The sequence below is a fragment of the Sylvia atricapilla genome, chromosome 2, assembly GCF_009819655.1.
Source record: "Sylvia atricapilla isolate bSylAtr1 chromosome 2, bSylAtr1.pri, whole genome shotgun sequence".
In the NCBI taxonomy this organism is placed as follows: domain Eukaryota; kingdom Metazoa; phylum Chordata; class Aves; order Passeriformes; family Sylviidae; genus Sylvia; species Sylvia atricapilla.
Window position 1 is genome coordinate 95,479,847 of NC_089141.1, and position 14,931 is coordinate 95,494,777.

General features: G+C 41.6%; 1 protein-coding gene across 3 annotated transcripts in view; it reads left to right on the forward strand.

The window, feature by feature from the left end:
- The window catches only part of SHROOM2 (shroom family member 2), a 119,189-nt gene that overhangs the window by 62,558 nt on the left and 41,700 nt on the right, over positions 1–14,931 (forward strand). For 2 of the 3 annotated variants that reach the window (XM_066313850.1, XM_066313851.1), the window contains exon 3: positions 11,760–11,891. In XM_066313850.1, the coding sequence (XP_066169947.1) occupies positions 11,760–11,891 (132 nt within the window). Of the gene's footprint in view, positions 1–9,564; positions 9,670–11,759; positions 11,892–14,931 lie in introns of all 3 variants that reach the window. The other variant, XM_066313853.1, reaches the window with a different exon arrangement.

Sequence of the window (14,931 nt, forward strand, 5' to 3'; positions counted from 1 at the left end):
AGTCTCCCTGGGGGATATACCTGCCACTTTTTTTCTGTAGGCGATGTTTTCAGTGCCTGCATACTGAGGTGGTTTATTTCTAGGGATGTAACAGGCTGCTTCTCTTTTAGGGGAAGTGCTGCTCCCTGAGAAGACTGTCTGGTTTTTTTTTCAAGTGTAGGAAAAACATCTGTAACTCCACTATTGATGCTCCATCAGCTCTTAAGAGATTTTCTTTTAGCTTTGTCATCTCATAGGTGACATTAACTTCTTTACAATGCAGCGCCCCAGACCCATCTATTTACCTGCCCATGTATTTGCTTAGAAGGTTGGAAAAGGATAGAACAGATCAAACAAACAGTTTCAGCAGCATAATGTCAGTTCATTTTTCTTGTGCCGTGTCAAACACCACTTCAAACGAAAACTAAAAATCCCCCTCCATCAGGAAGAGTCCTCTGGTTTCATTTTTTGGGCTTTGCTCAGCTTTTCCCCGCCGAGCTCCGCAGCAGCGTTCAGCGCCGCGGGTCTGACTAATCTGAAGTGCTGCGGCCTCTTAGCGGGGAGCGCTAACAAGGCTCCTTTGTGAGTCTAATTATATCCCTAAGCCGGCGGCCGCAGATTAGCGCAGGACAGACGGTGGCGGAGGGCTGAGGAGTGCCATGCTCTGCTCTCCGGCACGGCCCGCGTCTGCTGCCGGGCACAGAGCTCAGGAGGGGGCTAGCAACACCCCCAGTGCCGCCTCGGCCCCATCGCTTCGCCCTTGGACCGGCCCCGCTCCGGGACGGGAGGGCCAGCCGGGAGCTCTGCCGGGACCCTGAGCGCCCGGCACGGAGCCTGGGTAGGTACCTAAGGCTGTGCCGGGGGCAGGAGGCTCCTGCCAGGCTGGGCAGGACTGCAGCTCCTCACCCCTTCGTCCCGTTCTTGGCATAAGCCAGTGTTCAGGGTGCCTTTCTCTTGGCTTTTTTTGTGTCTTCTGTAACTTGTTGGATGAGGGGCGTGTGTATGTGTGCGTGATAAAAAAGCTATACATTGTTGTCTCAAATGCATCCGATTAAAATTTCATTATATGATTGTTGAAGTGGAGTCAGCAGATGTAGAAGAGGGTAGGCTACTTTGAAAAGTATTTTTTTGTTTGCTTTCAAATTTGCCTCCCATTTCTCAGGCAGACCTGGCTTCCCTGTGCTTTGTCTTGCTGAGCAAAACCATTCCTCTTCCAGCTGGGCCAGGCACTGGTTTGCAGTCGCTACTTCCTAAGAGGTCTGCAACCAGTTCTCTTGGGCTGGTCTCTTCATCCCAGTATGGGATGGAGAAAAATGGACTGGCAGAATCACTCTTAGTCAAACTCTAAAGTGTCAAGGCCTGAGAGTTTTTAATCCTTGAGCTTTTAGTGGTGTGAAAAGAAAATTCAGTGGGAAGAGTTTCCGAGGCTGTGAGCTGTTTGCCAGCATGTGCAGAATTTACACAAGGGTGGAAAGAGATTTTTATGGAACGGTGCAAGAGGAAATGAATATGTTGATAAATGTGAGACCAAAATGGTTTGTTCTTCACAATAAATCTAAAGAATGGGTTGTGGGATTTCTCCTTGGGAAGGAGAGGAATATGAAGTACTGAGCAAAAGTGAGGGGAAAAACAGCCTAATCTTTTAAATACACTTGTCTTACACAGTGTGGGGAAGGGGAAGGGAGTCAAATGATTAATTTAGGAATTTTTTTTAATTTTTTTTTCACTGCCAGGCAGTCACTGCTTCTTGCTTTTCAAGAGCATATATGCTGTGAAGGTGGGATGCTGGAGCAGCGTGGGCTCAGGATATGTTTCTGTCTCTATCTTCTTAGTGGTGACCAGACAGGCCAGTCAGGTCCATTAGAGAAATCCCTAATCTAGTGAGGCTAATGGACCTTCTCACACTAGAGGGCTGCTCAGGTAGGGTCTGCCCCCTGTATTTGCGGGGAAGGATCCAAGAAGAGTTAGGATCAATGTCTGCATGTTACTGTTGGTTTATAGTAACACACAGTAATACAAAACAGAACACTTGCACATAAAACCCATCACACCTTTCTGCTGACTTCATTGAACTTTGAATAAAGCTGTAAATTATTAGACTTCCATTAGTCTCTTGGAGCTCATCCTGTGGTATTCACTGTGTCTCAGTGATTTTTTTTTTTTTATATGAAGGTACCTTTTGTGTTTCTTGAGGTTGTTTAGGCATCCTTGTGTGAACCTCAGTACCACTCTAGAAGGAGTGTTAAACCCCAATTTTGTTTCCTGTCTGAGGAAGATAAAATGCAGAACATAAGATGTAAACAGCTGAGTACTCATCGTTAGAGCTGTATTCACTGCTCCAAGTTTAATAATAGTGATGTAGGCACAATTTGCATGTGGGTGTAGTCATAGTATCTGTGTGATCTGTTGTGAGATTGTCCATAGATGGATACCTTGGTTTATGCAGGAAGAATGCATGGATGAATTCAGTTACTAAACTACTTGATCATTTCAGAGGGATGCTGATAGTTCCTGCAACTTTTTAACGGACTTTGGCAGCAGGAGTAACTATTTATGAATATTAACTAGAGATTTTTTTTTCCCCCTACATTTTGTCATCAGTTTTAACTGATCTGGGCTTGGAAAATTTAGATAGTTTCTGATTTGATTTCTGTGTATCCAAGCACATGTTTCAACCTGTGGGCATTTATTATTCTGTTTTTGCCAGATTTACTGTACTGTAAAACTTACTCTTGGTGATAATTAGGGTGGCTAAAGATTTGACATCTGAAGAGGTGGTGTGAGCCAGGCTGGAAGAAAAGTGATCTATTGAAGATTTGTGGTGTTACTGCTGTGAAGTGATTCTGTTTTCAATTTTCCTTGGAAAATGGCTTTTATTTTGCTGTGAAGTGACTGAACCCAGCTTTCAAGTCTAATAATGTTAAATTAGGTGCATATCTTGGCACATTCATTTTCTGTAAAATAAGCCTAAAAACCTAGTTGCCCAAGCCAAATCAGTGCTGTTCCAGGAATCCCAGAAATGAGAGTTGTCTGGTCGTTATTAAAGTTCTAGCTTTAGGTGATTTTAAGTGCTTTAGGGTTGCCATATATCTGCTCAAAATAAGGGTTTGTACTCGTTCCCAGTGTATCCAAATCAAGGGAAGCAGCTCTGTTTCTTGCAGAATTAAATATCAGAAGGTGAAGCAGGACATAGAATCAGTCTCAGCAGAAGATCCAGCTTCTTGCACTTGCCTTACTGCAGTCCCCATCTTCCCCCTAGGGATAAAGGGCAGTGGCTTGCATTTCTCAGGGTCGTCATGTCCTATGCTGGGTGGTAGGTGCTCTCAGAGACATTATACCTGCCCATGCAGATTCCTTCTACTTCCAGTAAGAGTCTACGCAAAACATATTTGGCCTAAATTAGTACAGGCATAGGAGGCTCATGCTCCAAGAAGTTGCAGGGAAGCATCTGCCCTTTGCCCGTGGAGAAATGGTAGATGGATGCATAAGTGTTTCAAACTGTAGTGCTATGTGTTAAAATGCTGTTACGGCTGCAGTCATCAGTTGGAGATTAAGAACGGGATTTAACTTGGAACTAACGCTAACAGTTAATTTCACCTGAAACTTGAGCTGCCCCGGGAGGGTAAGGAGGGAGAGGTTACCTTGGATGATTGTGCAACTGTAACCACCTTATGCCTTGGGCTTTCAACACGTTAAGGCAGCTGAGATTTCCTGCCCAAATTATGAGATGTGTAACGTGCCAAAACTCTAATATCTGTTTTAATCTGAAAATAGTTTTTATGGCAATAAAAATCCTTTTTACAAACCGTGCCGTATATCGCAGAGTGATTTACAATTGCATAGCTACCTCAGTTCAGTGGAAGCATAACTTTTTAGCATGCACTTGTGTGTGTAATCCAGAAGGGGCTCCTCAGAAGAGGAGGTTTTCTTTTTATCTCTTTTTCTGGGGCTTGGTTTGGTTTGGTTTGGTTTTTTTGTGGAGTAATTCTTTTCTTTCAAATCTCTATTGTCCTTATGAGACCAAGATGGCTCAAGGGAAAATTTCCACATGAAAAACTTGCTCAGTTCTTTATTAATGTGGAAAGTACTGTAATTTTTTACAGTATTACTGTCATCTTTTGTCTCAGTTAAGGATAAGCCAGAGTAAATGGGTCCTGGATGCTGTGTGATGTGACTAGTATTTATTTGAAAGATTACTTGAGAATTCCAAGTGTTGAAGTGTTGTGAGAATAGGCTTGAGGAGCAATACTAGAGTACTTAACAAGTGCAAACTCCTAAATAGATGAGCAAAAAGACTTTGTGGGCTTGTTAAGTTGGTTCTACTACTTATGCCAGTGGGGATTTTTGGATGAAAAGAACTGTATTGTTTCTAATGGTGATCGGCAGTATTGTTCTAAATATTTACTTAATTAAATATTTCATTAAATGTTCCTACAGTGCATCTGATTTAACCATTTCATTTTGTGAACAAGCCAGATATAAATCCAGATAGGATTTGGCTTCATCTGAAACAGATTCAGCCATTTTTTTGTATTGAGGGAGTGATCCTGAAAGAAAGGAGGAGATGGTATGTGTTGTTTTCATAAAGTTCACTACAGATCTGCAAAGGTCAAAGGCATGGCCCTAAAGTACTTGCCATGATGATATTTTCCAGGCATTTTTTGGGTTTATTGCTCACCATGAAAAGATATTTTACACATCTTAAGTTTAACCTTTCTAATATAAAGTGAGGGTATGATACCTCTACAGTTAAAATTTTACATCCTGATGTTTCTGTCTCACCTGGGAAGTTGGAAGAACGCCCCGTTTTTTGGCTTTTTGGAGGGGCTAGTGCAGTTACTGTATCTTCTGTCCTCACTTGAACAGACATTTAAGGCTCTCCTGGATGTACACAGAATGTACTTCAGGAAAAGCATTTAAGCTGCTGCTGTCTAGCCCCAGGACAGTAGGAACCTGGGTCATCTAAGACTGAATCTGAGGGAAAGGCAGTAGGACAGGCTTAAGAGAAAGGAAAGGAAGTGGCTGTGGCTGTGAAGCTCTAGAAAGCAGCAGAGAGATGAATTCATGAGTGGGTTGTGGGACAGGTTTTAGCAGTACTTCAGTATATTGGGAAGCCCAAAAGAAGCAGTGGTTAGAGTGCAAAACCATCAGCCTGGTTAGAGAAATTGTGGGCATATTTTAGAACTAGCAAAGCTTAAGAAGTCACTTTGCATGTATGTATATTTCTATGCATGTGTCTGCATAGAGAGATGTGTATGTGTGTGTGTGTATATATATCCTCTCTATTGGATATGAGTGACAGTGAAGGTATACTTCAAAATACATTCTGGAAGTCTTTTTTATTTGGGAAATCCTTTATTATACAATTTCTGCATGGAAATTTTCAGAAGGGCTTTCTTCCTTCTCATATTCTTTCACGCATACATAGCACCCTCCTTCCTTTATTTTTAAATAAATGAAGAAAAAATAAAGCAGGAGACTGTTCAGAAAAAAGTGTTTTACCTCAAGTTTTGGATGCTTTGTCCTCTCTTGGTTGGCCATTACATCCCAAGATACAGATGTACCTTTATGTCAGGAGACAGGACAACACTGAAAATAGTAAAGGGAAAGGAGCAGGGAATTGTATTGGACTTAATCAAGAGCCTTTTACGGAATTGATAACAACTGGTTTAACCTAAATTTGGATAACTCTTGCATCTGTTTAATTACTGAGAATGACACCATTCACATTCCTTATAGAGTTTTGCTGCTGGGCAATAGCTTTTGCCACATTTTAGATACTTCATTCCCATATTTCTGTGGCAGATAGATCTGCCAGTGATGACTAACGTAGCATGAAGTAATTTGAATTCTATGAATATAGTTGTCTGAGATAGATAATACCAAATATCTTTGTCTGTTTAGGATGACTCCTTTGGTATTCTGTAGAAAGGAATGTTGTTTGTCTTTTTTGTTTTAAGGGGAGGGTAAGAAGAAAAATCAAATTAAATGCTGATTAAAAAAAAAGTCTTTATTTTAGAAAAATCATCCAGTTCTAATCATGAGCTCCCACGTTAGGTAGTTTGATGAGTTCTTTAAGTCTGCAGTGACAAATACATATAACAGCTTCTGGAATCAAAACCAGTTACACTGTCAATTTTTTTTTTATTTCAGGCCCCTGTGGGTAACTGCAGACTCATGGTGGTTTTCAGCCTCCCTTTTTTTTCCTGCCAAGGATTCAGAAGACTAACAAAATCCAAACTATGTTTTTAATACATTGAATAAATGATTAAGCAGTTTTACAGTGGCTTTTTGCATACCCAGTTAATTACATTATATGTTTGTCTTCTAGTGTGTTTTAATTTCCTGAACACAAGACTGGTGAACTGAAAAAAAAAAACCCATGGATTGGGAAAACTTTTGCTGCCCCAGCATATACAGATTTACTTAAAAAAATTTGTTAATGAAGTATTGGTGTGTCTAGCCTACTGCTTTTGTAAGGGAGGGGAAATGAGAAAGCTGAGAACTGTTAAGCTGTTCGGGATTTATAAGCAGACAAACAAGGGCACCTGTGCTGTCACTACAAATTCCTGACATTTTCTCTACATGAAGTAAAAAAAATAGTGAGTGGCTTGCTGAGGACATTCCAAAACCTGAACCCCTCCTAACCAATCTGCATGGCTGGCATGGGGCAGCAGTGTTTGAGGTTGTCTCTTTCTGTAGGGCAAACAACTGCAGCGTGGCTTGGTTTATTTGGCTTTGAAACAGTCTAAGGGCACCTTGTGAGCTGTACCTCACAGTATGTGCAGTGCTCAAGTGTGCTGCTTGTTTGAGAAGGCCAGTGAATTGTGCATTTGACCTTTAAGTTTGTGCAGGTTTCCATTTTATCTCAGGGCTGCAGCCTTTCTGCATTTCCTTAGCCTTGCATCTTTGATATGTCTTGTAGCCAATTACACTGGGATTAGGCCAAATTTCTGGTTCTAGACAAGGTTTAAAATGACTGCCAGTAGTTTGAACCTCCTGCTGCAACTTTGGAAAAGTGAACCTGGGGCTATTTTAAAAACAAAGTTTTTAACAACACAGAAAGGCTTTGTTGCACTGCTGAAAAGCTTTGAGTTGCATTCTGGTGAATGGAGAGAGAAGAGTTTTGATAGTTGCTGTTCAGCATCACTACATTGACTGGTTCCCAAATTCTTGTGTTTGTACCTTGAAACATGGTCTATAGCTTTCTGTAGAAACTGAAGTGACTGAAAAGGGAATATATATATATATGAATATATATATATATATATGTATAAAGAATCTTTAATATAACTGATCACTACAACAGTTTTCACTCAGATTAGGGCTGACCATGTGTAAGAGTTAAAAAGACAGATGCTTCTGCTTTCCGGGTTTTTTCTGCCTTTGTAGATTCAGCTCAGTTTTAACTGAAGCCACTGACTTGTCCATTCTATTACTTTTGAAAAATTGGGATTTCTTGTCTAAACACAGGTTTTATTAGGGTGAGACCCCGCCTTGAGTACTGCATCCAGCTCTGGCATCCCCAGCATGGGAAGTACCATCGACCTGTTGGCGCGAGTCCAGAGGAGGCCGCCAAGATGGATTAGAGGGTTGGAGCACCTCTCCGTGTGAAAATGCTAAGAGAACTAGGAATGTTCAGCCTGGAGAAGAGAAAGCTTTGGGGTCACCTAATGGCAGTCTTCCAGGACCCGAAGGGAGCCTACAAGAAGTTGGAGAGAGACTATTTTCAAGGGCCTGTAGTGACAGGACAAGGAGGAATGGCTTCAAATTCAAAGAGAGTAGGTCTAGATTAGATGTTAGGAAAGGTTCTTTGCTCTGAGGGCGTTAAGGCACTGCAACAGGTTGCTCAGAGAGGCTATGGATGGCCCATACCCTAAAAACATTCAAGCCAGGTTGGATGCGGCTCTGAGCAAATGGTCTGGTCTAGTGGAAGGTGTCCCTGCCTTCATCAGAAGGATTGGAACGAGATGATCTTTAAGGTCTCTTCCTACCTAAACCATTATTTGATTGATTCCATGATTTATTTCCTGTCGCAGCAGAGCCACGAACAGCGGGCTATACGCTGCATTTGCAAGGACCGTCCTCTAATGCTCATTTCTGGTTAGATGGGCTGTGGGGAGCCCCGGCCGTCAACGATTACTGCCGATGTGTAATCTGGGCTGCAGCGGCCGGGAGAAACACCCCTGCCGTGTGGTCGCAGCAGAGTGCGCCGCTCGGCCGGCCTGGGGAATGATGCCGGGGGTGGCGGCGGCCGGCAGGGGGCGCGCGCGGGCCGCGGGGCGGGGGCCAGGAAGACGGGAAGCGATCCTTAGGGAAGGGATAAACAGCCGCTTCGGCTTCGGAATATCGGCACATCCAGCCGCTGTCCTGTGCGCCTGCCGCTGCCTGCAGGGAAGGTGTGCGGCCTCAGGCTTGAGGTGTGGGCCAGCAGCCAGGCCTTTGCTCGTTCAGCAGGGGCCTGGAATGAAACATTAACAGACAAATTAGATATTAGGAGGAGACTCTTTACCGTGAGGGTGGGGAGGCACCGGAACAGGTTGCCAGAGAAGTTGTGGGTACCCCATCCTTGGGAGTGTTCAAAGCCAGCCTGGATGAGGCTGTGAGCAACCTGCTCTGTTGGGACGTGCCCCTGCCCATGGAAGGGACATTTTTAACTGAGTAATCTTTAACTGACTGATCTTCCAACCCAAACAATTTTGTGGTTCTATGAAATAAATTCTAGCAACTGGTTTTCACCTGGATGCAGGCCCCTGGAACTGCCTGTCACCGTTTTGCTTTGGTTGCTCCCAATGCAAAAGCCTGAATGGCAGGGTTACAACAGAGGTGCTATTTGGTAGATAAGAATGATACAATTTCTGTTGGAGAAGGTGGTGCTGGGGAAATACATGCTTCTGTTCTTGTATCTGCTGGCCTTTTATCTTCTTTCCTTTGTAACCTATCTTCTGTGCTTATCAACCTTTTCCTTCCAGCAGCTTCTGTAAAAGCACTGGTAGAGACACTTTCAGTGAAATGTTTTAATAATGCTTCCATTAATGCTGGGGGTTTTCTGAGTTGTAGGTTCAAATGATCTCATTCTGTCACTCAGAAGTAATAGGGTGGTATTACATTAGAATGTAAAAGCTTCCACCTTCTTTAGTTGCCTGCAAATATTCCTGTTTTGAATCTTTTAACCTTTTCTTTCTAGTGCTTCTATCTATTTGCTGAGTTTTAGATTCAATATTTATGTTGCAGTCCACTTTTTAGAAAAAATGGTTTTGTGAAGTGCAGGATAGATTCTCACCATTTAATTACAATTACTATCAGAAAGTACTGTGGACTGTGCACAGTAGATTAATTTTTAGTAATGTTGGGAAGTTCACAACAACAGCGGGTTGTGATTGCACCTTATAGGTATTCCACCAGTATTTTTAGGATGTTCAGACTGTTATGTCCAAAAATAAAAAAAAAAGCCAAAAACCTGTCAAAAATACTGTGTCCATAAATACAGAAAATTGAACAGAACACTTGTAAATTCTTATCCACTTGACTTGCCTTATGCCATAACTCAGTCCAGTCTGTTCCTCCCCTTCCCTGGCTGCTCAGGAAGATGAAAGTGGTGGTGGATATTGTAGCACAGAAAATGCCTTCTGAAAATGACATTCATGTAGCGAGGAACTATCTTATCAAGATCTTGACAAGTTCCATGAGGTACAGTACTGACTTTACATGTGCATCCCTTCTGTTTCTTCCCAGTGATTGGATTCCTCCTGCCATTTGTCAAGCCCAAACTGTCGCAGATGCCCTCTTCCCAACCTTCTTTTCCTTACTCTCCAAATGCTGCTTGCGTTGTGCTAGTTTCCTAGTCTTGTGTTTCCTTACTGGTACATCACAGAAAAGTAATTGTCTCATAAAAGATAAACCTTTTCAGCTGAATTGATGTCTAGGAGGTCTATTGAATTTGCCTTAACAGGTATTTGTGATTTGCTGAGCTGGTGGCAGTACTGTTGAAGGTGAGCGGTGAGGGGAAAAGGACATGTGATGTTCTCTGCAGCTGAACAGTGGAATCATAACTTCTTCCATACTTGCACACAGACTTGGAGTAAGCAAGGACTGTCTGGAGCCCATCATCATGTGGCTGAGCAGAATCTTTTGAGCTTGTTTGCACTAAGATTACTGGGGCTCCTGCACTCTCTGAATGGCATGTCCTACCAAGAAAGCAACTGGAGATGTTCTGCTTAACTGTTTTCTCTTTTGTCATGCTGAGAAGAGTAGGCTTTTGTTTATGGAAACAATTACTTCCTTTTTTTAGTGACAGTAATGATGCTGCACTTCGTAGTGGAATTAGTTTCCCTGTAGAATTGTTATTCTCCTTTTGTTATCCTGCATGCAGAGTTTGGAAAGGCAATTCATCACTGATTTCTTCAGATCTTCCTGAATGTACTGTGAAAAGCCATATACTCAAAGCTGACCTGTTTTGAAGATACTGGCTTTACTTTTGGTCTCTAAATGCAGTGGGTGTCTGATAACAGACAAATTTATAAAAAGGGGGAATGAGTAAAAAAATGTAGAAATACCTTTACACTTCAAATTGAAAATATGGAACACTCTTCTAGTGTAGCTAGTTACTTTTTCAGTGCAGCAAGTTACACTACTTCAGTGTAGATAAATTTCTTAATACATAAGTGCATTAAAAAAATCTTAAGAACTACAATCCTATATGCCTTTATTTCAGACTCAGACTTTGAAAGATGACTTCATCAAACCTCATACCATATCTAAATTTTAAATTACCATCCCTCCAGGATGAGCCAAGGAGAAGGGCAGGACGAGTTATTTCTAAAGAAGGTCCTGCTTCATTCCCAAGTGACTAAGAAGGTCTAGACAAATGGCCTGTACTTGGCATCTGCTCACTGAAACAGCTGGATTCCACCCAGAAGGCTTATTAACCTAGGGAAAATGTTCATGAGAGTTGAGAGGTGTAACAAACAGCAAATCCTTGGGAGGCAGTGCAAGCTGTAGTTACTAATTCTTGAGCAGAAGGAAGGGCGTAGAGGAGTATGAAGCAATTTTGCAAAACAGTTTGCAAGGTGCAAAGCTCTGATAACAACTTACTGTTGTACTGTTTAGAAGAATCTCTTCTGTTACAGAAACATTTGGAGGTGATTTCCAAGTAGGTATTTGGAGACTTACATGATTCGCTGAACTGTTTTTGAGATGAATTCTTTAAAAAACAAACACATAAAACACCAAAACAAACAAAATCTCCCTGCATATCTGGGATGCCAAATATTTCAAGAGCTGAAGCAGAACTTGCCTAGAGTTGATCTGATTGCTTGTTGCACTAACTTGTATGAAACAATGTACACGGCTTTAATCCTTCCTGTCATTAACTTGTTTTCTTCCTAGCTCCTCCCATATGCACCTACCTTCAGTGAAATCTTACCAAAGCCCTACTGTTATCAAGCTGTAAAAGTCTTAGAACTATTAAAGCCCTGGATACACATCAGGGACTTTAAAATTTATCAGTCTCTGTTCCCTGTAAAAAAACACCCACCTCACCACCCCTCAAAAAAACCCAAAAAACTGGCATTTCACTGCATCTCAAGCATTTTGAAGAAATGGTGATGTCTTTTCAAAACTGGCATGCATGTAGAAAGTTTTGCTGTCATTTAAAGTCAATATGCCTCTGTCCTAACTGTGAAACGTTTTACTGCTGCTCTGGTCGATTTTTTTTGCTGCTTATCACATTATTGAACTGTTTGCATTAAAGCAGCACCCTCTGCCTCTGTTGTTTTCAGAAGGAATGACCTAGCCTGCAGGCCACACTCCTGGCACGCAACCAAATTTACCGAAAGTCAACCTGAGGCAGCCACGTCACACCTTCCGTCGTCTAATGCCTGCGCCTCCTGGCACTCGAGCTACCATGCAAGGTGAGTCTCTGCTTAAGTTACACTCATTCGGCCCTTAACAGCCAGGCAACACTAACAAGATCATGTTGTTGAGGGTTTTTTGTTTTAAAAAACAACCAACGCAGAATCCTGGTATTGTACATCTTTAGAGTTGCCTATCCTTGCAGTGCATGAAGGGGGAGTTGGGGAAGTTTGACGTTATGGATAAGGGGATTTCTGAAACAGTTTCTGATATGTGCATGTGATTGAAAGGTAAGAAACTAGCTTTAAAGGCAATCAAAAGGTTATGCTTCTTGCTCTGCATTTCCTTTCAGTGTCCACTGGGAAAATCTTAAGGCGAAGTAACCATTAAAATTAACACTTATAAAGTGAAAATAGGAAAGGGAGAAGAAATGAAAAATACTGTTTAAAACAATTAAAAAGTTTTTTTTCTAAAGAGAAGGTGCAGAATGCTTTACTGTGCTCTTTTATGGTATTACTGGTTTAATTCGTTGAACTGTCTTTCTGTAAACCTTTCTCCATCTGTGATCTTGCATGTCTAGAGAGGTAATAAGACCGATGATTTTCAGTCGCTCTTTAAAGCACCGCAGTATTTGTTAGGTCACACTCAACGCTAATGGAGAAAGGCTGACACCCAGGCAGTTTGAGCTGTGAAACTCTAAACCTTCAGGTAACGCCTGTTTGTGTCTGGTTACAGGTTCTTGTTTGTTTCCTGCTCCTAGGTGACATTCTTTATCATTTTCATAAGAGATTTTCTTGATTTTTTTGGCGGGAGGGGGTGGGGTTTTTTGTCTTCTGTTATTTTTTACTTCTCGGTTTACACTGGGCCACAGTTACACTGAGCATTAAAGAAAATGAGTCTGGTGTGCAATAGCAGTTTGGGAAGTAGACTGCTTTTCTATACTTTGTGCTGCACATTCTCTGCTGAGTCATTACTTCTTGAGGTTAATGTTTTGTGGTAGTCAGAATAAAAGAACATTAATCTTCAAGTTTGTTTTGTTTTGTTTTTTTCATCTAATTTTTACAATTAGATTAACATTTACAATGTTTTTACATTGTTTTCTTTGGGAGCTCCCTACTGTTTTTAAGCTAAGTTGCTATCTGCCCTTGAATAAAGTCAACATTAGGCAGAAACAGGGTTTTTTAAAATGCTTTTTGTAATACTTTATTGGAGAAAGTTTTAGAAACTTTGATTACAATTTCTGCTGTTTTACACCGATTTAAAGTTTGTATTTAAATATCATGTAGATGGGTTGATTTACATTTATTGATTTTAAGACAGTAAACATTCTTGTCCATAAAAACAAAATTAAGAAATTTCTAAAGTCTTCTACAGAGTTCCTCATTGCAATGCTATAGCTAGAGTATTTGTACTATTAATGAGTCTTCTACACTAAATTGTAAATCATTATATACATCCTGCTCTTCCTGGTAGTTGTCCTTGAACCTTGTCTCAAGATGTCTCAAGGCCTGTTTTGATAGGAGCTGGGTGTGTCCCAATACTTAAAGAGAAAAAAATGATTCAATGCCAGTTTCAAATGGGGTTTGGTCAGGAAATTGTGGGTATAAAAGAAAAGGGGAATGGGAATAGAGCAATCCTCTCCCCTCACATATCAGAAATAGCTGCAACTGCTGACAGACACTAATACTAATAAAAAGAAGAGATTCTTTCTCATATGCTGCTGAAAGATTTAGTGGCCTTAGCACAGTGTAATACCACAGTTCCCAGGTCACTGTCATCCTGAACCCCTTGGCCACCATGTGCTACCCATGTAAAAAGTGATGTATTTGGGAGATTTGTCAACCCTGGAGTCTGTTGTCCAAGACCAATTCAGTGGAAGAGCTGGTTTTACTGTGCTGCTGCTGGAGGTATTTTTGTATTTTGGGGATCTCAGTTACAGAGTGGGGTACTTTGGGCTTGCTGATCTGCAAAAAGAAATGAGCAGCCTCAGAGATTGCCCACTTTACAAGTACACATCACAAAAAGCTCAGCTGATTGGAAAGCTGTCTTGGGTTATGCCAAACAAAGACAAAAGCACAGCAATCAGTATGCAAGGAGATAATGGAAATACCCCAGGAGGGGATATTTCTAGACCAAGCATCCCATCCCTGGGCTGTTTCTGGAATTTCGTGTCCTTCCTTGACCTAAGCATCTCAGATTGGTATTAAAAGCCTAAAATCTCTTCCTAATGTACCTACCTGCATTCCCTTGTAAAACATGGAGAGTTCATTGAGGGACAGGGGGACAAGATTTTTTTTTTTTGTGTTGGGTGGAGTGGGGCACAGCTGGCCAGAACAGCCTGGTGAAGACTTGTCCATACTATCTACTGCTGGGTTAAGGTATGGGCAGTTTGATTTGCTTTAGGATTTTTTTCGCTCGGTCGGTTTTGTTGGGGCTTTCTTTTTGCCAGCCTGGTGAATTTGAACATTTGAGAAGATGGATGAAGATAGAGGAAGACAGACCAGAAGAGGCAATACCAGTATATAGCAGAGAGTGTGGTCCTGGAACACCGCCCTCCAAATCCAGCACTATATGATGTTTTTTTTTATCATGAGACTTTAATGCAAAAATTCTAGTTTCTCTTGGGAGCAGTAGGCTAGGCCCAGATGCCTCTCATGCAAGGCTACAGAGCTAGAACTTGTAAAGCTTTTGTTGCCTTTATTTCCCTCTGTGAGTCTTCTGTCTCTTTCACAGAAATTGCACCTTAACAACACAATGCAGACTTTTTTCCTGGCCCATCCTAAACAAAGGCTCAGTGCACTTTCTTGAGGGGAGTGTAAGTGAACTATCTTAAGTTGCTAAAAGTTTAAACCCTTTTCTTGCAGTAGGATATACTATAACAGAGGAACCTTTGAGGTTTTTTATGTGCCCCTGGTTATGAAGGTGAACCCAACCACCTCTTCTGCTTCATTCTGGTATTGCAGGTTTGGCTGTGGGACCTGTGTGCTTTGAAAAGGATACCTAAACTGAGGTTTTGGGGTGATTAGGGTCAGGTGCATCTGGTTTGTGATCCCATGCAGTTGTTGAGATTAGATGATTTCTGTAAAGGTTCAGGAACAG